Raw genomic sequence first — 25,517 nt, 5'->3', positions numbered from 1 at the left:
TCATTCCAAAGAGGAGGAAAGATTCTAAGGGGAGTAAGAGGCAACCGTGGCTGACAAGGGAAGTCAAGGACAGTATAAAACAATAGAGAAGACTTATAACATCGCAAAGATGAGCGGGAAGCCAGAGGATTGGGAAACTTTTAAAGATCAACAGAATGTAACTAAAAAGGCAATACGGGGAGAAAAGATGAAGTACGAAGGTAAGCTAGCCAAGAATATAAAGGAGGATAGTAAATGCTTCTTTAGGTATGTGAAAAGGAAAAAATTAGTTAAGACAAATGTGGGTCCCTTGAAGAAAGAAACTGGTGAATTTATTATGGGGAACAAGGAAATGGCAGACGAGTTGAACAGGTACTTCACTAAGGAAGACACAAACAATCTCCCAGGTGTACTAGGGGACAGAGGAATGGGGTGACAGGGGAACTGAAGGAAATTCACATTAGTCAGGAAATGGTGTTGAATAGACTGATGGGACTGAAGGCTGATAAATCCTCAGGGCCTGATGGTCTGCATCCCAGGGTACAAGGAGGTGGCTCTAGATTTAGTGGACGTATTGGCAATAATTTTCCAATGCTCTATAGATACTGGATCAGTTCCTGTGGATTGGAGGGTAGCTAATGTTATCCCACTTTTTATGAAAGGAGGGAGAGAGAAAGCAGGGAATTATAGACCAGTTAGCCTGATTGGGTGGTGGGAAAGATGCTGGAGTCAATTATTAAAGATGTAATAACAGCACATTTGGATAGCAGTAACAGGATCAGTCCAAGTCAGCATGGATTTACGAAGGGGAAATCTTGCTTGACTAATCTGTTCCCAGGATGGCGGGACTGTCATATGATGAAAGAATGGGTCGACTGGGCTTATATTCACTGGAATTTAGAAGGATGAGAGGGTATCTTATTGAAACATATAAGATTATTAAGGGTTTGGACATGCTCGATGCAGGAAACATGTTCCCGATGTTGGGGGAGTCCAGAACCAGGGGCCACAGTTTAAGATTAAGCGGTAAACCATTTAGAACTGAGATTAGGAAAAACATTTTCACACAGAGAGTTGTGAATCTGTGGAATTCTCTGCCTCAGAAGGTAGTGGAGGCCATTTCTCTGTATGGTTTCAAGAGAGAATTGGATAGAGCTCTTAAAAATAGCGGAGTCAGGGGATATGCGGAAAAGGCAGGAATGGCCTACTCCTGCACCTATTATCTATTGTGATCATGGCTGATCATCCACAATCAGTAGCCCATGCCTGCCTTCTCCCCATATCCCTTGATTCTGGTAGCCTCTAGTCATCCCCTGACGAGGCATGCTACATCCCTCAGTTTAACCTCCTCCGTCCCCAGCCAAACCTTTCATTTTCTTTTGCTTAAATTATTTCTATGCCATGTTGGTATACACCTCCAGATTCAGGGACAGTTTCTTCCCAGCTGTTATCAGGCAACTGAATCATCCTACTACAACCAGAGAGCAGTGCTGAACTACCATCTACCTCACTGGTGACCCTCGGACTACCCTTGTTCGGACATTGCTGGCTTTACCCCGAACTAACCATCATTCCCTTTTCATGTGTCTATACACTGTAAATGGCACGATCAGAATCATGTGTTGTCTTTCCACTGACTGGATAGCACGCAACAAAAACTTTTCACTGTACAGGTATCTCCGTATACTAAACTAACTTTTGTTCCAACTATTTGTAAAAAAAATTGTTCCTTTGATAGCTTTGGTCTCCACTCCATGATGGAAAGACTTTGTAATCTTCATTTTCACACTCCCTCCCCCTTCTGTAACTTCAAAGACATGACCTGCTCAGTGTTTTCAGCCTGTTTGGAATTGTTTCTGTTAGCATTAGGGTAATTGATCTCAATGTCAGTGTGAAAGGTGTCTGTAAATTTATCATTACTAAAAGCGGTGCAATATTCACAAGGTTGTTAATTGTAAATGTGTACGTTATATAATTGTACGTCCAGGTTCAGGAATAGCTGCTTCCCCACAGCCATCAGGCTATTGAACTCAACTCAAACAAAACTCTGAACATTAATAGCCCATTATCTGTTTATTTGCACCATATCTGTTTTATTTATTGATGTGTGTATATATTTATACAATGGTATATGGACACACTGATCTGTTCTGTATTTATGCCTTCTATATTCTGTTGTGCCGAAGCAAAGCTATCTGGGACACATGACAATCAAATCTCTTGGATATAGTAACATATAGTAAACAGTTAACAGTTTAGACACAATGCTGGAGTAACAGGCAGGACAGGCAGCATCTCTGGAGAGAAGGAACAGGCAACGTTTCGGGTCGAGACCCTTCTTCTGACTGATGTCAGGGGAGGGGGCGGGACAAAGATAGAATGTAGGTGGATACAGTAAGACTCGTGGTAGAACTGGGAAGGGGAAGGGGATGGAGAGAGAATGCAAGGGCTATCTGAAGTTAGAGAAGTCAATGTTCACACTGCTGGGGTGTAAACTACCCAAGCGAAATATGAGGTGCTGTTCCTCCAATTTGTGCTGGGCCTCACTCTGGAGGAGGCCCATCACAGAAAGGTAGGATTGGGAATGGGAGGGGGAGTTGAAGTGCTGAGCCACCGGGAGATCAGGTTGGTTAAGGCGGACTGAGCGGAGGTGTTCAGTGAAACGATCGCCGAGCCTGCGCTTGGTCTCACCGATGTAGAGAAGTTGACACCTGGAACAGCGGATACAGTAGATGAGGTTGGAGGAGGCGCAAGTGAACCTCTGCCTCACCTGGAAAGACTGTTTGGGTCCTTGGATGGAGTCGAGAGGGGAGGTAAAGGGACAGGTGTTGCATCTCCTGCGGTTGCAGGAGAAAGTACCTGGGGAGGGGGTGTTTTGGGTGGGAAGGGGCGAGTTGACACCTGGAACAGCGGATGCAGTTCATATTGACTCAGGGCAGCATTCAACCAAACGTATTCCCGGCTTATGAGAAGTAAATGAAACAGTAATGTGGCAGTAAGCAATGGCACTAACGTGACAGAACCTTAGGATGGGATTTATCCAACCCCACTCAAGTTTGTAATCAAACATGCCTATTATCTTTGCTTGATTCACAAATATCAGATAGGAAGATGGTACGTTGCTCTTAAAGAAAGCTGAAAAAGAAGGCAACTGGTTATTATTGAGCAATTAGCCTAATACTTGTGGTTGGGTAATTACTTTAGTCTGTAATTAAGAAGGAGGATTGAACACATTGAAAGTTTCCATAAGTATGTGGCAAAAGTAGGCCACATATTTTGTGGAAATGCAACCTACATATTTCACATATGGGGTGGTAGAACAGGCTTGAGGGACTAAATGGCCTCTGGCGTCATATTCTGTTTGGTTTTTTTTGCTTTAATATCATTCTCATCAGCAAGGATTTATTTATACAGAGCCTTTGTCTCTCTGACTGTGCTTGCAGCCTTTGCAACATGTATACCATTTGGTTCTTCTTGCTTCTCTGTCTTTCTACCATAAGAGTGTCTGATCAGATTTGAAGGTGGGTGCCCTGTGGATGGATGTTTCCTGAATGTCCCCGACAATCCCTGTCATCCTCGGTGATTATTACTTTCCATTCTCTTGTGTCATCCACATACATTGTTGATTTGACACTGGGCATATTTTCAATATACTGCTTGAAGGACAGGAGTCTTAATTGCAATGCTTCATAGTGTATAATCTGATAAACAACACTGCTATTGTCTCAGTTCCGTAATCAGTTTCTTTATCTGAGTTCTACCATTAACCCCATCTATGTGAGCTGCTTTTCCTTTTGGGTATGGGTTTGATTACCGGATGTGATGTTCGGGGTGGTAAGGGATCAATGTGGTGGGATTCTTTCATGCCTTTGATCAAATCTGTTGGTTTGATTGTGTGAATTGTGTGAATGGGTCTCAGTTCTTAAATGATCTTTATATAATTGTCACCTTCTTTGGATCTCAACAGGGAGAAGATTTGGGGAAAGGGCTCAGGTTTCTGTGGGTGGGTATGTGAGAGCTCTTTTCAATTTACCCATCCTCAAGTCATCACATAAGGTCCAGTTTAAAGCCCTGTCCCACGGTACGAGTTCAGTCCAAGAGCTCTCCCGAGTTTAAAAAAGAAAAAATCAAACTCGTGGTAAGCACGGAGAATGAACGTAGCGGGTACGTCGGAGCTCGGGGACGTCTCTTAGCAGCTTGTAACGCTAACGGCAGGTACTCGGGAAGACTCGCTAATGGCAGGTAAGCACGGGATGGCTCGAGAAGATTTTTCAACATGTTGAAAAACAACACTGCACATTGCTATCAATATGTTGAAAAATGTCCACGAGAGCCCCGAGTACCGACGAGCGGCCATTACCGTAAATCTCCCGAGTTCGAATCGGGGCAAACTCGGGAGAGCTCTTGGAATGAACTCGTACCGTGGGACAGGGCTATTATTCGGGCATGTAGTGATGGATCGGGAAGGGCAGATTGGGAGTGGGAAAACATCTGTGGGATTGGAGAGGGAGGGGGAGGGGGAATGCTGGACGGTGAACATTTTGGCAGTGCAGTGTCGGCAGGTCGGATGTGATGGTTCAGTTCTCGAGTGATGGCAAGTTGGGAGTGAGAATCACTTTGTGGCGAAGGTAGGTCAGGAATGCCTCTGGTTGGCATTTGCATTGGAGCTGATCCTTGTTTCTTGGAGTCTGTTGTGCAGAACTCGCTCTGAATATCCAATATGATGCTCCATCTATTTATTAACCTCACTCAGGACTTGGCACAGGGCAGGCCTGTGGATTCTGGAGCAGCTATTTTAAGTACACATCCTATCCAAAGTGCCCCACCCATGGCTATTCCGTGTGGGAAACTGAGGAGTGCTAGTACGTGTACAATCCAGTGTCCGGTTACGCTGACCCCAAGTTTCATTCCCAACCCAGCACCCTAGCCCTCTCCGTCTCACCAGGCTGCTTACAAGAGAGATGATCAGTTTAACAAGGGGCCAGTGGGCAGTGGCACTCTGAGGAGAGAAGGACAATGAAGGATGAGGCTAGATGACTGTGTTGAACCATGTCTGCCCTCTCTGTCTAGTCTAGTGACATCGTTTTCACATGAAATACTTCATGCGTCTGTGTCAGCCCTTATTGAAAATATCCCGGCCATCTTGGCCTGGTGCCCGCCCCAATCAGATGGATGCGTATTCTGGGACGGGGCTGATTTTGTCAAAATGACCTTTCGCCCCTTTCCATGGCCAAAGGTCATTTTTCGTTCCTCATTCGTCCTGCAAGATATTTCTGGGCGGGGTTGGGATGTGCCATGGTCGTTTCTTGGCCTGGTGGCACTCGGTTGGCGAGACCCAGAGTCTGTGTAAAATACCGGGGCTTTAAAATAAATGTGTTGACATTAGACGGGCCGTCCCTTACAAGGACGTGTTCCTCCTCGGCCTGGCCCTACCCTGCCCAGCCCTGCCCTGCCCAGCCCACATGCTGCTGGCTATTACAGGCCAGGATCGGGTGACAGGGCGGGATTGGTGCTGGGACTCGAAGGAATGCGATTGTGATATCTACTTGTCAGAGACGTCATGCTAATAAAATGAAAAGGAGCCTATTAATAACAATCATTGGCAACTCAAAGCGGGGCAGACGGAGAGAGAGAGACAGAGCTGAGTGGAGAGACCCCCTTTGATGTACTCTAGGGTGGATGGATTTTCTTCAGTCTCCTGTAAGTTATCCCTGTCTGTTATGTAACCGATTGGCTTTGTCGATGCCTCGGATGTACCGATGGGGTCGTGCGTGGTTGTTCTGTGTCTGATCTACTGATCTAAAAACTGAAGCCAAGATGTCAACAGACAAGACAGCTAGTTGATGCAGTCCTACTGTTGTGGAAAGTGACAGGCTCCCTCTCGAGCGATGTTGGCACGGTGCAAGGTCAACTAACTACAAATTGTACTGGGGGGTCTATTCCGTCCATACTGCCCCGTTCCCTCACGGCATGGCACCGCTCCGTGGCTGCATGCCAACGGGCCGTATTCCTCTGAAACGCTGCTTCTCACTGTGCGAGTCATGTAAAACAAATCTTTGTTATGGTTCTCCGATGGTCCGGTTGTTTCCACAACAGTATGTGCTGCAGGTAACCACACTATTTTCCCCTGTCCCCCTGCTCTCTGGTGTCAGTCCCTTTCTCCTCTGGAATATTGTGAGGGGTTGATAAGGGGATTGCAGATTAGTTAGGCAGTGTTGATGGATGAGGCGTATCATTTACATTTCCTCGATGAGATTGTCCTCAATCCTGAAGAGTGTTCTCTCTTCTCATTTTCGAGGAACTCCCACATAATCGCATGCTTCGGCCGTTGAAATCTAAGTGTTGCTGCATTTGACGGCTCTCCGCGCTGAAGCTTTGTCAGGACGGGGGAGGTCCTTGATATGATTCCCAGCAGGTCCAGGCCCCAGGGTGCCGAGCACCGTCTCTCTGTTGACGAGGTGCAATAACAACCTGCCTGGTAAACAGGTGATCCCGGTGCTGAGTGTGGGCTCCGTCACTCTCTGTAGGAAGACCTCCCTCCATTGCACACCGGGGAAGAGGACGTGGCTGAAAGTGGAATACTCCTGAGGTTGGCCGTGAGTGTCCGTGTCAGGCGCATTGAGAGCAGGGTGAGTAATCCAATCTCCTTTGCATCTTCCTCCCATGCTGCCAGATTTAGTCCCTCTTGTCAGCTGTTCTGCTCCTCGCTTTTTCCATCATTTGTCTGGGTGCGGTTTGTGACTAAAGGATAGTCTGCCTTCGCTGGTGTTTCCAGCTCCACTGGGATCAGAGGGTTATTCCCCGTGGCTGCCAACATGGGCTGTTTACTGTCAAGGCGGCAGTGTAACCTGTCAGCAATGCTGATTCATCCATGGCCATGTCCTGAAGGTTACATTTGCTCCGCATTAAGGATAAATGACAGCTCTATACTCTGCAGGAACACCACCTATACCACCCCCACTGTGTACAGACTGCACCTCCCTTCCACACTGGAACACCCCCTTAACCATCCCCTCACTCTTTTCACGTTCTTCACCTGAACTCACTTCTCTCTGCAGTGTGTGAGTGTGCAGGTAGCGGGAGTAAGGAGGGGTGGAGGTGTCTGTGTATTTGCCCGTCAATGCGTGTCTACCCAGAGCTGGCAGTGTATGTGCACACAGGACCTGGTTCAGGAAGGGGAATGGATTCTGCACTGGGAACTAGATCTGTGGATCATGTGGAGTGAGCCAGCTCTATATGTCTGTCTGTGTGTTCACATGTGCATGCCGACAGGGCTGTGTGTGTGTGTGTGTGTGTGCGCGCTCTGGGAGATGGTTCTATTTGTGTACACGTGGGAAGCTGCTTGTCTGATTAGTGTGTTTGCACAGAAGATGCTGTCTGTGTGCACATACAAGGTAAGATGGTCGTGTGTGCGTGTGTTTGTGTGTATGTAGGGAGAACTGGCTAAGTGTATGCACTTGGGAAGCCAGAATTGTGAGTGCGGATTCAGTTGGAACAGTTGTAAGAGTGTTCATGCACTGTGTGGGTGTGAGCCAGATCTGTGTGTGTGTGTGTGTGTGTGTGTGTGTGTGCACTCGTATGCCTTGGGAGCTTGGCTATATACATGTACTTGGCGAGCTAGCTCTGGGGCATGTGTAGATGAGTGCACACCTACATCTGGGCCCATGCGCGTGCTGCATGAAGGGGTCGCTGGCTCGGTGTGTCTATGTTCTGGGAGCTAATTCTGCGTGTGTGCACACAGGAAGTTGATCCTCTGGAGGTGTGGTGGCCATCTTTGTGTAAATGTGTGTATGCATGATGTTAGCTGTGTGAGTGCACATGTATGTAGGGGAGGTTAGCTATGTGTTTGTGCCTGTCACCTTATCCACAGATAGTACTGAGTGTGCCTGCATATAAGTGGGCAGATGTGTGTGCATGTGTAGGGGAAGCTGGTTGTGTCTGTTGATGTACACACACACACACGTATACCTGCAGGAGTCCGCTGCTCCTGTTCAATGCGTGTGCCTGTTCATCGCCAATAGCCCTTGAGAAAATGACGGTGAACTGCTTTTTGAACCATTGCTGTCCTTGAGGATTGAGTATACCCACACGCTGTTTAGTTTAGTTTAGTTTAGAGATACAGAGCAGAAACAGGCCCTTTGGCCCACCGTGCCCGCGCCAACCAGCGATCTCCGCACACTAACACTGACCTACACACACTCGGGGCAATTTACAAACCTGTACGTCTTTGGAGTGTGGCAGGAAACCGGAGTACCCAGAGAAAGCCCACGCGGGTTACGGGGAGAACGTACAAACTCCGTCCAGACCTGTAGTCAGGATGGAACCCGGGTTTCTGGCGCTGCAAGTCATTAACTCTACCGCTGCGCCACCGTGCCACCCCGTTAGTGATGGAGTTGCCGGGTTTTGACCCACTGACAATGGAGGAATGGGTAATATATAATGTTTACCATTATAATGGCCCTCCATAATGTTTTGGACAAAGACCCATCATTTATTTATTTACCTCTGTGCTCCGTAATTTGAGATTTGTAATAGAACAAAAATCACATGTGGTTAAAGTGCACATTGTCCGATTTTAACAAAGGCCATTTTTATACATTTTTATACACATATTTTTGCAGCTAACCAGTGGTTTGCATCTTCAAGTGTAGCCTCAGTATTTCTGTTTTTCCTGTAGTCTTCTGCAGACAGTTGTCATTGACAAATCCACACCTGACTCCTGAAGAGTGTTTCTGATCTGTCTGACCATGTGTTTGGGGATTTTTCTTTATTATAGAGACAATTCTTCTGTCATCAGCTGTGGAGGTCTTCCTTGGCCTGACAGTCCCTTTGCAATTAGTAAGCCCACCAGTGCTCTCTTTCTTCTTAATGATGTTCCAAACAGTTGATTTTGGTAAGCCTAAGGTTTGGCGGATGTCTCTAACAGTTTTATTCTTGTTTCTCAGTCTCATAATGGCTTCTTTGACTTTCATTGGCACAACTTTGGTCCTCATGTTGATAAACAGCTATAAAAGTTTCCAAAGGTGATGGAAAGACTGGAGGAAGGACTGGGTGTTGAGAGCTCTCTTATACCAGCATTGAGGAGGCAATGATTACGCATCTGAGCAATTACAAACACCTGTGAAGCCATGTGTCCCAAACATTATGGTGCCCTGAAATGGGGGGGACTATGTGTAAACACAGCTGTAATTTCTACATGGTGAAACCAAAATGTATAAAAATGGCCTTTAATAAAATCTGACAATGTGCACTTTAACCACATGCGATATTTTTTATTACAAATCTCAAATTGTGGAGTACAGAGACAAATAAATAAATGATGGGTCTTTGTCCCAAACATTATGGAGGGCACTGTATGTTCAAATCAGGAGGGCGTGTGGCTTGGAGGGTAACTTCTAGCTGGTGATATTTACATACTTTGACTGCCCTTCTGGCTAATAGAGGGGAGCAGTGGTTCCCAACGTGGGGCGTACGCTCCACAGGGGGGCAATTTGATTTTTAAGGGGGGCAATTGAGCGCAACTGAGGAGGTCTGGGTCCAAATTATCGATTTTTCGTATGAGACAATCCACAAATATTTCAATATTCTAATATAGAAATTTTCTCTCTCTTTATTACCTGTGAATACTCTTTTATTATCATATTCATCATTATTATTATTTTAATACCACCTAATGTTTTTTTCTTGTTTCTTTAGTAATTTTTTAGTAATTTCTTGCTCAGAACTTTAACTGTCTTGTTTATTTCATTTTTCTTTTTCATGGATGCCATGTTCTTTTGAAGCTTGTTTAAACCAAGGTATTGGCGTTTTAAGCTTCTTCAGCTGAAACGGAGTTCACTTTTTAAATGATAAGAATTATATATCACCACATGGTGGGGGGGGGTATCAGGATTTTAGAGGTGATTAGGTGGGGCATGGCCAAAAAAAGGTTGGGAACCACAGGTTTAGAGGAAGGAATCTTGGTGAGTTACTGCAGTGCATCCTTTAGCTGGTACAATGCTGTTACTGTGCGTTGTCGAATGCATGCTTGTAGTTGGGTCGCTCATCAAGCTGGCTGTTATATCCTGCGTGCGAGTTGTTGAAACTGAAGTGGAGAGTATTCCAGCTATCTCCTGACATGAACCTTACAGATGGTTAACAGTTTAAGGATAAGAGAGAGGGGTCACAGTTTAAGCATAAGGGGGAAATCTTTTAGGACTGAGATGAGGAAAACATTTTTCACACAGAGAGTGGCGAATCTCTGGAATTCTCTTCCACAGAAGGTAGTTGAGGCCTTTGAGTTCATTGGCTATATTTAAGAGGGAGTTAGATGTGGCCCTTGTGGCTAAAGGGATCAGGGGGTATGGAGAGAAGGCAGGTACGGGATACTGAGTTGGATGATCAGCCATGATCATATTGAATGGCGGTGCAGGCTCGAAGGGCCGAATGGCCTACTCCTGCACCTATTTTCTATGTTTCTATGTTAACAGGCGTTAGGGAATTAGGAGGTGCGTTACACCCCACAGGATTCCTGCTCTTGAAGCAGCATTATGTAAATGGCTGCAGCAGTTCAGTTTCTGATCCATGGCAACTCCCAGAGTGGTGGCAGTGGGAGATCCAGTGATGGTGATGCCATTGAACATCAGGGGCTGACAGCTAGATTTTCACTTGTGGGATATCTTCGGTGTGTAGAGGGAGCTGCCTGTTTGCAGCTGTGCAGGTTTCTATGCTAGATCTGCACCTCTACATATTCATGTGTAGGAAGGAAGTGCAGATGCTGGATTACACCGAAGATAGACACAAAATGCTGGAGTAACTCAGCGGGACAGGCAGCATCTGTGGGGAGAAGGAATGGGTGACGTTTTGTGTCGAGACCCTGCTTCAGACGTCTGAAGAAGGGTCTCGACCCGAAACATCACCCGTTCCTTCTCTCCACAGATGCTGCCTGTCCCGTTGAATGACTCCTATATATATTTACATGTGTTGGATGCATGTGCATGCAGCAGAAGAGTTGCTTATCTGGATATGTACAGCATCAAACTGCTCATGTGTGTCTTTGCGACATGTCACGGGGTGACGGCTGTTTGGTCGTGAGTAGTCGCCCAAAGAGTCGTACCTTTTTCTGGTCGCCGCTGGATTTTCAACACGTTGAAAATTTTCGGAGACCTGCTGCGACTATGACGGGTGCCGGCAAGTCGCCGAAAAAAATCGCTTAAGTGGGACAGGCCCTTTAAGGTGTGAAATTTATCAAATACTTTTTTAAAGCCCATATATATCACGTCACAAACCTTTCTCCCATTGTTTCTGGATCTTTCCCCACCACCCAGGTTAAATTGACCAATGAGTAATGTATGCCCTTTTCAATTCCTTGAGCACCACCCCTGAATCTTTGGAAGATTATGGCCAGAATCTCTGGAATTTCCTTCCTTCCCTCGTGAACCAAGGTTGCATCCAATCTAGACCAGGAGATTTATCCACTGTACAGCTGGCCTCTCTAAAGCCTCCCCCTAATCAACCTTCAACCCATCCAGAATCTTGAACACCTCTTTCTTTGCTATGAGTCCAGTAAAACTCCTTGGTGAAGACTGATGTGGTCCTCTTTCTGTACATCAGTCATTCGTTTTGCCTCCACGTTTAATTACCTTCCTTGTTTCTGACCAGTCCCATCTTAAAATCCTTTCTCGTGCACATGCCTATTTTTGGATTCACCTTGGCTGCTACTCTTTCCTTGTTGCCTCTCATTTCCATTTGTTGATTGACTGTGCAATCCACCCCTCCCTTGTGTTAACAGCTTGCCTCTGTCTGTCCTGTACTTTTTACCCGGTTTTATTTCTTTAGTTATCGGTGAGATCTCAGTTTAATTTCCCTACCTCTCTCCCTCGTTGAAATTTGCCTAAACTACGGCAAGAGCATTTCTAACTTCAAGTCCTCTCATTATTCAATCAAAAAATCCAAACTAGTTAGCCTAGCACTTGTTATTGAGTAATGATGGAGAAAATAAATGGTTGAATATCTTTAAAATGTTCTGTTGTTCAGAGGTACGATAGCTAACATGGATTTGTAACTGGTAGGATTTAGATAGCAAACCTTTTCGGAAGATATATATACATGCACACGCGTGCATTTTCAAAGTTAATATGGGGATCTAGTGGATGACACCATGGCGCAGCAGTAGAGTCGCTGCCTTGCAGCGCCGGAGACCCAGGTTCAACCCCGACTATGGGCGCTGTCTGTACAGAGTTTGTACATTCTCCCCGAGACCGCGTTGGTTTTCTCCGAGATCTTCAGTTTCCTCCCACACTCCGAAGACGTCCAGGTTTTGTAGGTAAATTGGCTTCGTATAAGTGCAAATTGTCCTTGGTGTGTGTAGGATAGTGTTAATGTGCAGGGATTAACAGTTTGCGGGGATCGCTGGTCGGTGCGGACTCGGCGGACCTAAGGGCTTGCTTCCGCGTTGTATCATTACACTAATCTGAGATTGAAGACAATGTATCTGTAAAATGATGAGCAGCTGGAAACTAGTTCACTCTCCATGGAATGAAGAATTCTATCAAGTTGTGGCTGTTCTTCCCTGAACGACCACACAAGATTGTTGATTATTTCTTTTTTATTGCACTGGGCAGCGGTGGCTTGTTCCCTAGTCTGTCTGCAGTGAATCATCCTAAATAACCATCATGTACACTTCTTCTACTTCCAATTTATATTGTAAAACCGAATGCTGATTCGTGACAGCTTTGCAAGACACTGTTATTCAGCCCACAAGGCTGATCCAATGTTTCCAGTTGCCCGACACTTTACTTCTCCATCCCACTCCTACTGTGACCTCTGCATGTGGTTTGTGCAAAGAACAAACACTTCTTGTGCAAGAGCTCCAAAGACCCTCTGTGGATCGGTTTTCTGTAATCTCCCCCCCCCCACACACACACACTTAAACAATATTCTGCTGTTCTACTCTTCATTGTACCAATATTCTGCTGTTCAACCACATTGTACCTGTGAACATAAGTCCGTTGCATCTTTGCACACTGCTCTCACAACTTGCTCTCTGTTCTATTCCTGTATCTGAGCAAATGTAGCTACAATGCATTCATCCTCTCAACTGACATTAATGTAAGTTATAAATAGCTGAAGCTGTATTCCTCGTCCCAATGGAATTTCTCTGCTGACTGACCTGAAGATGATTCATATATCCCAGCTCTATTGTCTGGTGCCAATTCTGTACCCATTCTAATTTTTTTTTCAAATTTTGAGATACAAGGATATTCAAATGCATGTGTGTGTATCTGTACACGTCACTAAAAACTAACACTACTTCCAAAAAAATGTATACGTTGGCCGTGAAAATTTGAATACAAAAGTATCCGTGCCTTAATACACTAATGTAGTCCTTGACGAGACTTTTCCTGGGGTATTGTGTAGTTTTGGTCTCCTTACCTCTGAAAAACAGATTTACTAGATAGAGAGGGAGTGCAGTGAAAACTCACCAGAGTAGTTCCTGGGATATTTGGTCCATTGTATTGTGTAGGTTTATTCTTTGAAGTTTAGAAGAATGGCAGGAAACAACGTTGAAACTTACAAAATGCATTCTGAAAGGGCACAACAGGACATTTCCTCGTGGTTAGGAACCAAGGCTCACAGCGTAAACTTAAGGGGTCAACCATTCAAGGCAGGGAAAAGGAAAAGCATTTACATACCGGCGGTAATTCTTTGGAATTCCCAAAGGGGCTAGGGTCGGAAAATGACTTCTGACGATAGAATGGCAGAGCAGGCTTGAGGAGCAGCATAACCCATACCTAGTCCAATCGAGTCTCTGTAATCATTTCGTAAATGTAGTAATGCTGGCTCGAAGGGCCGAATGGCCTACTCCTGCACCTATTGTCTATTGATTCCTTTAGCCCTAAGAGCTAAATCTAATTCTCTCTTCAAAACATCCAGTGAATTGGCCTCCACTGCCTTCTGAGGCGGAGAATTCAACAGTTTCACGACAAGTTTTTCTTCATCTCAGTCCTAAATGGCCTACCCCTTATTCTTAAACTGTGACCCCTGGATCTGGACTCCCCCCAACATCGGGAACATTTTTCCTGCATCTCGCCTGTCCAATCCTTTAAGAATATTATATGTTTCTATAAGATCCCCTCTCATCCTTCTAAATTCCAGTGAATACAAGCCCAGTCGAACCATTCTTTCATCATATGTCAGTCCCACCATCCCGGGAATTAACCTGGTGAACCTACGCTACCTCCCTCAATAGCAAGAATGTCCTTCCTCAAATTAGGAGTCCACAATTGCACACATGGAACATGGAGAAGTACAGCACATGAATGGCCTTTTCACCCCATAATGTCTTTGCTGAACACGATGCCAAACTAAACTCATCTCATCTCATCTGCCTCACATGATCCATACCCCTCCATTCCCTGTGCACCCCTGTGCCCATCTAAAAGCCTCTTAAACACCGCTTTTGTAACTTCCACCAGCAGCATGTTTCAGGAATCAAATTCTTAAAGAACTCTGATCTTATTCCAGACAGGCAACATCCGTAGAAGGAAAAGGACTGGCCACATTTCAGATCGGGACCCTTCTGAGTTTCTCGAACAGCTTGTTGCTCAAGATCCCAGGCAGTCTCTTATGTTTACATTTTCAGCACTCATAGTTCTGCTTTAATCTCTCTCTTGCTGGTATTTACACATTTCCTTATTTTCGCTTATTATTCATTAGCCTTCATCACCCTCTCTCAGACAGCATTGTCATTCTAGTGTCATTCATAGAAACATAGAAATTAGGTGCAGGAGTAGGCCATTCGGCCCTTCGAGCCTGCACCGCCATTCAATATGATCGTGGCTGATCATCCAACTCAGTATCCCGTACCTGCCTTCCCTCCATACCCTCTGATCCCCTTAGCCACAAGGGCCACATCTAACTCCCTCTTAAATATAGTCAATGAACTGGCCTCGACTACCCTCTGCGGCAGAGAGTTCCAGAGATTCACCACTCTCTGTGTGAAAAAAGTTCTTCTCATCTCGGTTTTAAAGGATTTCCCCCTTATCCTTAAGCTGTGACCCCTTGTCCTGGACTTCCCCAACATCGGGAGCAATCTTCCTGCATCTAGCCTGTCCAACCCCTTAAGAATTTTGTAGGTTTCTATAAGATCCCCTCTCAATCTCCTAAATTCTAGAGAGTATAAACCAAGTCTATCCAGTCTTTCTTCATAAGACAGTCCTAACATCCCAGGAATCAGTCTGATGAACCTTCTCTGCACTCCCTCTATGGCAATAATGTCCTTCCTCAGATTTGGAGACCAAAACTGTACGCAATACTCCAGGTGTGGTCTCACCAAGACCCTGTACAACTGCAGTAGAACCTCCCTGCTCCTATACTCAAATCCTTTTGCTATGAAAGCCAACATACCATTCAATCTTTTCTGCCCTCCACTCCATCACAGGCAATCCCTTTTATTCTCATTCTTCTCCCACCAATCCTATCCACCCCGTCTTTGCAACCGAAAAACATTTTAAATCTCCAACCAAAAATGGGGTTAGTGTAAATGGATACTCGATGAATGGTGTAACAGTGGCTAGACCGATATGCAATGCACACAGTACTGGAGTAACTCAACAGGTCAGGCAGCATCCCTGGAGAATATGGGTAAGGTGATGGTTTGGGTCGGGAACCTTCTTTGGACTGATTGTGGGGGGGGGGGGGAGGGGAAGCAGCTGGCAGGGAGGAGAGACTGGACGTCGTTTATGATGGGCAGATGGTTGGACAAAGGCCAGACATCAAAAGACAAAGGTATGAGACAAAAGGATTGAAGAGTTGTAAGAATGACGTTCCCAATGGGAAGTCCAGGACCAGATGCGCGCCCTTGGTGGACATCACGGAGAATCTAGCTGAGCTGAGAACTGGGTTGAAGCAAAATATCTTCCTCCAGAGATGGTGAATGTCAAATTCTCCACCATAGGCGCAGGAGGCCAAGTCATTAAATATATTGGAGGAGGAGGAAGATGATGCATGATGCTGGGGGATATAGGGCGCAGGCGGGCACAGGCTACTGCTGAATGGTGAAGCAGGGCCAAAGGGACCGAATGGCCTACTGGTGCTCATATTTTCTTTGTAAAGATATATTCTACACAAAATAGAAACATAGAAAATAGGTGCAGGAGTAGGCCATTCGGCCCTTTGAGCCTGCACCGCCATTCGAACATGTTCGAACTGTTCAAACATGTCTTACAGCAAGGCAATAAATGAAGGAACTCACTGGAATTTAGAAGGATGAGAGGGCATCTTATGGAAACGTATAAAATTGTAAAAGGACTGGACAAGCTAGATGGAGGAAAAATGTTCCCAATGATGGGGGGAATCCAGAACCAGGGAGGCACAGTCTAAGAATAATGGGGAGGCCATTTAAAACTGAGATGAGAAAAAACATTTTCACCCTGAAAGTTGTGAATTTGTGGAACTCTCTGCCACAGAAGGCAGTAGAGGCCAAATCACTGGATGAATTTAAAAGAGAGTTAAGGGCCTGTCCCACTTGGCAGTCATTTGCGTGTCATGCAGATGGCGCACGAAGATTTTGTACATCGCCGCCCGTCACTGCCTATGTCATCACGCACCATGCGTGTGTAATGCGCACCATGCGTGTGTAATGCGCACCACGCGTGTGTAATGCGCACCACGCGTGTGTAATGCGCACCACGCGTGTGTAATGCGCACCACGCGTGTGTAATGCGCACCACGCGTGTGTAATGCGCACCACGCGTGTGTAATGCGCACCACGCGTGTGTAATGCGCACCACGCGTGTGTAATGCGCACCACGCGTGTGTAATGCGCACCACGCGTGTGTAATGCGCACCACGCGTGTGTAATGCGCACCACGCGTGTGTAATGCGCACCAGGCGTGTGTAATGCGCACCATGCGTGTGTAATGCGCACCATGCGTGTGTAATGCGCACCATGCGTGTGTAATGCGCACCACGCGTGTGTAATGCGCACCACGCGTGTGTAATGCGCACCACGCGTGTGTAATGCGCACCATGCGTGTGTAATGCGCACCAGGCACACATCACGTGCGTAAATGATGTTGCATAAATTACGAGCAAATGACGGCCAAGAGGGACAGGCCCTTTAGATAGAGCATTGGGGCCTAGCTGAATCAGGGGATATGGGAAGGCAGGCACGGGTTACTGATTGTGATGATCAGCAATGATCACTATGAATGGCTCGAAGGGCCAAATGAACTCCACCTGCACCTATTTTCTATGTTTTCTATGAATCGGAAATGCTCAGAGCTAGCAAAGCCCCAGTGGGCCGAATGGCCACCTATGCTGTAAGGGGGGGTATGAGTTGCACCAAAATTCACTCCAATGTCACTGAAATCTTTTGTAATTTGGTGTATTGCAATGAACCTTCCTTGCTGCTCCAAGGTATTATAAAGCCCATGGCCGTCTGTTCTTCCATTTGAGAAGGTGCTTTGCATTGTATGGTAACGGCTCTGGAGTTGCTGGCATGCGGATGTTGCTGTGGCTGCCGAACAAGTGACCATTCTCCTCGCCACACCTCAGCGGGCAGGTCACTGGGAGTGCCCTCTCTGCCACTGCATGCCGTCTGTGACACGGTGCCTCACTTCATGACATTTCTCCTCCAGCAGCAGAAATAAAAAGCCGCCAAGATTCTGTGCTGCAAGGAAACAGCGGCCATGTCAGTGGCAAGGGAAGGTGGAACAGGAGAAAGCTTCTGGGAGGTTAGTGAAGACCTCTGGTCAATTCTCCTCGTCTGCGACCTTTTCCCCCATTCTCCTCCCCTCCTTATTTAGCCCTCCGATTTCCTCTCCACAGACTTAACAGCTACATTTCCTCCCATCCCCTTCTCAAGCCAGCATCTCTCGACCCCTTGCCTCTCCTCCCGGCCCGACACTGAGCTGTTCCTTCACTTCCCCACAGCACTGGTCTCCCCTTTCTGATCCATTCTTCTTCCTGCATCTCAGATTCTTTCTCTGCCCACCCCTTCTCTGATAGCCAATAGGTGCAGGTGCAGTAGTTGGCCATTCGGCCCTTTGAGCCAGCACCGCCATTCAATATGATCATGGCTGATCATCCACAATCAGTACCCCCCCCCCACCCCGTTCCTGCCTTCTCCCCATATCCCCTGATGCCGCTATTTTTAAGAGCCCTCTCTAGCACTCACTTGAAAGCATCCAGAGAACCGGCCTCCACCGCCCTCTAGGGCAGAGAATTCTACAGACTCACCACTCTCTGTGAGAAAAAGTGTTTCCTCGCCTCCGTTCTAAATGGCTTACTCCTTATTCTTAAAACTGTGGCCCCTGGTTCTGGATTCTCCCAACATCGGGAACATGTTTCCTGCCTCTAGCGTGTCCAAGCCCTTAACAATCTTATATGTTTCAATGAGATACCCTCTCATCCTTCTAAACTCCACAGAGTGTACAAGCCCAGCTGCTCCATTCTCTCAGCATATGACAGTCCCGCCATCCCGGGAATTAACCTTGTAAACCTATGCTGCATGTCTTCAGCTGTCTGCACTTTCCGTTCCTCCCTCCCACCGTCTCTTGACCTCCTCCCGGAGAGTGTGCACCTGTCGAGCTAAAACTCCTGAGCCCGCGTTCTCGAACAGCAGTGGCCCTGTTCTCTGAGTCCCCTTTGCAACCCCTCGACCCCAGCGTCTGTGCTCCCTGTCCCATCTCAACCTCGTTCAACCGTCTGTTTTCCACCTCCCCCTGAAGCCGGGCCACTACAGCAGGACGGTGAAGCGGATCGACGATGGCAACCGTCTCTGCAACGAGGTGCTCAGCTGCTTCCAGGAGAGAGCCAGGATTGAGAAGCAATACGCCCAGCAGCTGACTAACTGGTCCAAGAAATGGAAGACCATGGTGGAGAAAGGTAAGAGGCCCGTGAATTAACAGCTAGCTGCTGCATCCTCGAGGGCCCAATCTGGCACCACCCCACTCTCTCCCCAACTGACTGACGGACACCCTTCCTCTATACCCTGCTCCCTCTCTCTGTCCTTTTTCCCTTCCCCCTGGATGGCTCCTATCAATATTTTGCCCACTTCTTCCACTTCTCCTTGCCTCCCCATACCCCTTTCTCTCTCCCTCCCCCTCTCTTTACCTCTGCCCCTTTCTCTCTCCCTCCTTTGAAACTCGGGGGCAGCACGGTGGCACAGCGGTAGAGTTGCGGCCTGACAGTGCCTGAGGCCCAGTTCGACCCTGACTACGGGTACTGCCTGTACGGAGTTTGACCATTCTCTCCGTGACCGCATGGGTTTTGCTCCGGTTTCCTCCCATGTTTCGAAAGACATGGAGGTTCGTCAGTTAATTGCCTTCTGTAAATTGTACCCGGTGTATGGGATTGAACTAATGTACGGGTGATCATTGGCCGGCGTGGACTCGGTGGGCCGAAGGGCCTGTTTCCATGTTATACAAAATCTCTAAAACTAAAAGACTCGTGCACATTCACTTTGGTTTGTTTCGCCGTTGGAGCTGATTACTGTACTAAACGTGGTGTGTGTTTCTGTCTCCACGGCACATTCAGGCACTGGTTTCAGTCCCCTTCCACCCACCGGGTGTAAATCATTCCCCATGAGTCGTCCTCTCCATTAAATAATTTTCTTTAAAGCTGTGCCACCTGGCAAAGTGAAATGGAACTTCCTTATCCACACAGTCCAGACATCTCACATCAACTATTTTAACCTTTCCCCATGTTTCCTCCGTTCCAAAGTAAACAATCACATGCTGAACTTCCCCACCCTTGTCAATCTCCTGAACCTTCTGCAGTGCTCCATATCCTTCCTGTGTGACATGGCGGCCAGAATCATCTCCACCAATAGCTCATGTGCACACAATTTGATTCACACAGCTTGCACGCACAATTTCAACTTGCCTTCCTCCCTACCTCAGCCTGAAGAGAAACCCATCACCCTGGGGGAGTTCCGGGACCGCTGGGCTCCGCAGAGTGTTGAATGTATCCTCAATAAGGATTGTAACATAGCTGTATAGTAGTATTATTATGGATATACGTTTGTATTTTATGCTGGTGGGTTCTGGCTTGTTTTATTGGAGTGTAAATATTTTTTTTAAAATAATTTAATACATTTTTTGATTATAAAAAAAAAAGATAAAAACCATCCTTTAAAAATAAAACACCTTTCAACCAGCTTATCCGCCTTTCCCTCTACCTTGAGGGCATTTTGGGCCGGTTACGATCGCTGTGCACCCCAGTATTCTGCCATTTATCCTATATTCCTTGCCCTCTTTCTTGCCCGTAGCCAAATCTGTTACTTCATACTGCTGCCATTACTTTAAAGACTTGTGGGATGTGGGTGTTACTGGCAGAGCCAGCATTTGGTATCCTTCTCTGTACACCATTGAGACGGTGGTGAGTGGCTCTCTGGAACTGCAAGTTGAAAGTACTCTGTGTGCTTGGCCTTCCTTCCATCATAGGTGCCACATGGGAGTTCTCGGATTTAGACCAAGCCACATTGAAGGGCAGGCAATATATTTCCACGTCAGGATTGTGTGTGTGTGTGACTTCCATGGTCCTTCCATGAACAATGAGCTAATGAATGGGTCAGCAGTCAAGTGGTTGCTTGGGTCTGAATGGTGTTGTGAATCTTGTGAATTGGAGCTGTATTCATCCAGGCAAATGTTGAATTCACAAGTGACATAGCAGAGTTAGGCCATTTGGCCCATCAGGTCTACCCCACCATTCAATCATAGCTGATCTATCTCTCCCTCCTAATCCTATTCTACTGCCTTCTCCTATTAACATGTGTCACTCGATACTAATCAATAATCTATCTATCTATCTCTGCCTTAAAAATGTCCATTGGCTTGGCCTCCATAGTCTTCTGTGGCAAATAATTCCACAGATTCACCACCCTCTGACTGAAGGAATTCCTCCTCATTTCCTTCCTAAAGGAAAGTTATTTAATTCTGAGGCTATGGCCTCTGGTCCTAGACTCTCCCACTAGTGGAAACATCCTCTCCACATCCACTCCATCCAGGCTTTGATGCCACCAGACCAGCTTGTTCATATATTTTTGTTGTGTAAAGCATTCTCCATGTCTGTTCCCCACCTGGCCAATTACCAGTACCCTTGTCCACTGTAGTAAAAGCTAAGTCATTACTGCTCACTGTAAAATGTTAGGGGTCTTTAACCGAGCTGGCAACTAAATCTCCCCCTCGCTCAAAGCGACCCTCTGGTCAATGAAGCACTAATCTGCTCTCTGTCCCTAAAGTTAATGTGCTACTTTTCTGTAAAATCTCATAAATGTTTAACCATCTATTCAGTGTGCATGTGACACATCAACACTTGGCACAGTGGTCGAGTTGCAGCCTTACAGAGCCAGACACCCCGGTTTGATCCTGATTACAGGTGGCGTCTGTACACAGTTTATACCTTCTCCCTGTGACTGCGTGGGTTTTCTCCAGGTGCTCCGTTTTCTCCCCACATTCTAAAGATGTGCAGTTTTGTAGGTTAATTGCCATATGTAAATTGTCCCTAGTGTGAAGGATGCGATAACATAGAACAAGACACAGGGGGGGTGATCGCTGGTCGATGCAGACTCGGTGGGCCGAAGGGCCTGTTTCCACGCTGTGTCTCTCTAAGCTAAATGTTCCTAAAATCCACAGGCTAAATCTGATGTGCTACCTCTGCCTCCTGAAACGCTATTTAGCTGGGTCAACCAGAAGTGACCTTCCCTAGACATATCCACACTGTCTGTGCTTGATAACCTGGGGGTATTTTGATGATGAGTTTATACTATCCTTTCAAATAGTTTCCAATACTTTATCAGGTTGACTGGCCTGCAGTTATTTGAACTGCAGGGAGGACCACATTGTAATCTCAGTCATTTCTGAGAAGTCAGTGGATATTTTTAAGGCAGAGATAGACAAATTCTTGATTAGAACCGGCGTCAAGGGTTATTAAGAAAAGGCAGAGAAATGGGATTAGGAGGCAGAGAACAGCCATGATTGAATGGCAGAGAAGACTCAATGGGCCGAATGGCCTAATTCTACTCCTATAACTTGTGAACTTGTGAACCATTGGCGTGAACCATAGTCTTGGACCATTCTAAGATATTCTCTGCTGTGACTCCACATGGCCCACCTTGTGGAGTTGCACACTGGGCATCAATTTCTTGTAGTTTCCCTGTGAATGCTCTGAGATGTGGGCACTGATTATGTGCCCAACCTAATCCGGCATTTCAGCACTTGGATTGTACCTTCTACATCGCACACGGAAATAGTAGGAATAGATCATCTGGCCCCTAGAGCCTGTCCTGTCGTTCAATATAATTATGGCTGAGCTGTGCCAAGGCACAAATCCTCTTCTGTTCCACTTTCCAACATCCTTCAATTTCCATAGTTCGAATCATGTTTAAATGTGAAATTTTGTCTCTATCCCCTCAGCAATGAATTTCAGACTTCACATGAAAACCTTTTTCCTCAACTCCTGCCTAATCTTTCTAGAAATCACTTCAAATCTATGCCCCTGGTTGATATCATCATCTCTTGGACAAGGTAGAAGTGTCAACTACCCTATAGAGGGAGTAGCTAGGGTGAGGAAACCATGATTTATTGGGGTGAGGAGAAACATTAGGTTTAAGAAAGGTCTTGACCCGAAACATCACCTATTCCTTCTCTCCAGAGATGCTGCCTGTTCCGCTGAGATACTCCAACTTGTTGTGTCTATCTATGATATATTGGGGGCTAGTTAGTGTACACAACAGCTGGCCCTCAACAACTGCAGTGACTCTTGACTAGCTTGTGGAGCAACAGTTCTTTCAATGCCATTGCGAGTTTGCAAAGCTCTGTGAGTGGATTGAGTAGTGTGAAAAGTGCCCTATTAATGACTGGATCTGGTGCTTGGGTCTTTATATGTGCATCTTTGTCATCAATACCATCAATGAGGCAGAGTACAGGAGGGAGATTAGTAGCATGATATCTAGATGACAACTTCTCAGTATCAGTAAAGCAAGGGCACTGGTCATTGACTTCAGGAGGTAGGTTGGAGTGCATGCCCCAGACTGTATCAATGGTGCTGAAGTGGAGATGGTCGGGAGCTGCAAGTATTTAGGTTCTCAAATATCACCAACAATTTGTCCTGGTCCAACCACATTGATGCTAAGGCCAAGAAAGTATACCGAATCTCTACTTCCTCAGAAGCTTAAAGAGATTCAACTTGGCTCGATCAGTTTCTCTAACTGGAAGAACTGCAATTTGATATGCCAACTGGTTTCCCCAAGACCACATGCTATTGCTGAGAGTTGGCGGCCCAGTCCAACAACCAGCCTGCACTCGCACCCCCACCCCCACCCCACCCCCACTCCCCCTCAACTCCATCTATACTTCATGCTGCCTTGGGAAAGCAGCCAACATAATCAAAGACCACTGACACCCAATTGGTCCTCTTCTCTCCTCTCCCATTGAGCAGGAGATAAAAAAGCTTGAGAGCAAATACTGTGTCAAATTTGACAAAAGCTTCTTCTCCACTGTTATCAGACTCAAACGGACCTTCCATATGCTACGGATGAATTCACGATCTTCCAGCCTACCTCGATCTGGCCCTTACACCTTTTTTGTAATCTGCACTTTCTCCTAGCTGTAACACTAATTATTTATTTTCTCTATTTTCTTTTGCACTACCAACTATACTAGTGTGATATGATTTACCTAAATACCACATAACAAACTTGCACGTGACAATAATGGGCCAAGATCAATGCCATTGACGATAATGGTTTAAGATAGTAGCTGATCAAACGCATCACCTGAAGCGCAAACAGGGACGGGCCAAAAACCTCCAGTTGCATACTGTGAGAATAAGAATATAAATCGGAAAGGGTGGATTGAATCTTGTATCACGGTGGCAGATTGGGACCATGGTCTTGAGAGAGCCCCATAGACAATTCAAAGGAAGCATTGTGAAAACTACAAACTCTCAGCAAGGCCAAGAAGGTGAAATGATGCATGAAGTAGGAAGTCTGGGGGGAAAAATAGTGGGTGCAATAACAAGCTGTTCTTAGTAGAAGAGAGATTGACCCCAAAACAATCCCCAATGTCTCAGGATGAAAACATACTCTATTGCTAAATAATTATTTTGCATTTACTATCTTTCACTTTCAAATGAAGGAGAGATGATGAATTGCAGTAACAATATTATGAGCTGGATCAAGGGAATGCATACTGGAGATAGATAATAAGTCAGCAGTATTTAGTAATATGCCCATTTTAATTCTTAATCTAACAGTGTGCGAACTGCTGGTATTCAGTGAAGTGTTTGAAAGGGGATGGAATAGGGATTTAGGCATGCCTAACTTCAGTGCATTTAAGCAAGGCTCATTATAAACTCATTGGGCATCTGAGTTCGTAACCTAGCAGAAGACACTCCAGAATGAATTCAGTCTGACACAGGAGCAGTTTACATACTAAATGGTAAGAGTTATACTTGCCATCAAAAACACTGATCATAGAAACCTAGAAAATAGGTGCAGGAGGAAGCCATTCGGCCCTTCGAGCCAGCACCGCCATTCATTGCGATCATGGCTGATCGTCCCCAATCAATAGCCCGTGCTTGCCTTCTCCCCATATCCCTTGATTCCATCAGCCCCTGGAGCTCTATCTAACTCTCTCTTAAATCCATCCACTGATTTGGCCTCCACTGCTCTCTGTGGCAGGGAATTCCACAAATTCACAACTCTCTGGGTGAAATTTTTTTTTTTTTTTCTCACCTCAGTCTTAAATGGCCTCCACTTTATTCTAAGACTGTGGCCCCTGGTTCTGGACTCGCCCAATATTGGGAACATCAACCACCCGTTTACAATAATCCTAGTTTTTATTCTGGCCACAACTTCCTCCCCAGATTCTACCACTGACTCTCACATTGGGACAATCTATAAGGCATGGGACTTGCGGCAAATTCACCCGCCATCCCATGCATGTTTAGAATGTGGGAGGAAACCAGAGCATCCAGAATAAACCAGCGCAGTCACAGGGAGATCCACATGCAAACTCCATGCAGACAGCACCTGAAGTCAGGATTGAATCTGTGTCACTGGCACTGTGAGGCAGTAGTTCTACCAGTTGTGCCACTGTGTTTAAATGTGACGTTGTATATGAAAATAAGGAAATTATGAGCTTTTTCATATTTATTTCCATATTTTGAGTAAAGGAATACGTGGCGATTGCAACTGAAGGAGATTTGGATTAAGGTAGGAAGTCAGAAAAAGCTCAATAGTAATAAACAAAATTAAAATGATATAATTTCTAGAAGCCGGATTTCCATCCTGAGTGGACGTGGGCAAGGACTGTCTACATTGAAATTAATGGGCAGTAGTTGACAATAAATGGAGTTGTTCTCATTGACAGGATCGGGCTCGTACAGCTCCCACAAAGATCTATTTAGATCTAAGATCTACAAGTATACAATAAATAACTATTTACTTGGATAGGTGACTTTCTATTCTATTACACTTTGTAACCCAGGCTGTGTATTCCTGTATCTAACCCACTCTTTGTCTGTTTCATTCCTCCATCCCCTATATTTCC

The 25,517-nt window shown here is 45.9% G+C and overlaps 1 protein-coding gene across 14 annotated transcripts in view; it reads left to right on the top strand.

Moving 5' to 3' along the window:
- The window catches only part of pacsin3 (protein kinase C and casein kinase substrate in neurons 3), a 52,055-nt gene that overhangs the window by 11,458 nt on the left and 15,080 nt on the right, over nucleotides 1-25,517 (top strand). For 5 of the 14 annotated variants that reach the window (XM_055649827.1, XM_055649815.1, XM_055649828.1 and 2 more), the window contains exons 2-3: nucleotides 17,601-17,696; nucleotides 18,693-18,849. The exons of 1 other annotated variant lie outside the window; for it this stretch is intronic. In XM_055649827.1, the coding sequence (XP_055505802.1) occupies nucleotides 17,652-17,696; nucleotides 18,693-18,849 (202 nt within the window). In that variant the 5' untranslated portion in view covers nucleotides 17,601-17,651. Of the gene's footprint in view, nucleotides 1-5,543; nucleotides 5,680-6,506; nucleotides 6,609-17,600; nucleotides 17,697-18,692; nucleotides 18,850-25,517 lie in introns of those variants that run through there. 8 more of the 14 variants (XM_055649822.1, XM_055649825.1, XM_055649817.1 and 5 more) reach the window with 6 other exon arrangements.

This window comes from Leucoraja erinacea, chromosome 18, assembly GCF_028641065.1.
Source record: "Leucoraja erinacea ecotype New England chromosome 18, Leri_hhj_1, whole genome shotgun sequence".
Classification (NCBI taxonomy): domain Eukaryota; kingdom Metazoa; phylum Chordata; class Chondrichthyes; order Rajiformes; family Rajidae; genus Leucoraja; species Leucoraja erinaceus.
The sequence above is the reverse complement of the archived record's forward strand: the minus strand, read 5'-3'. Positions and strand labels throughout refer to the sequence as shown.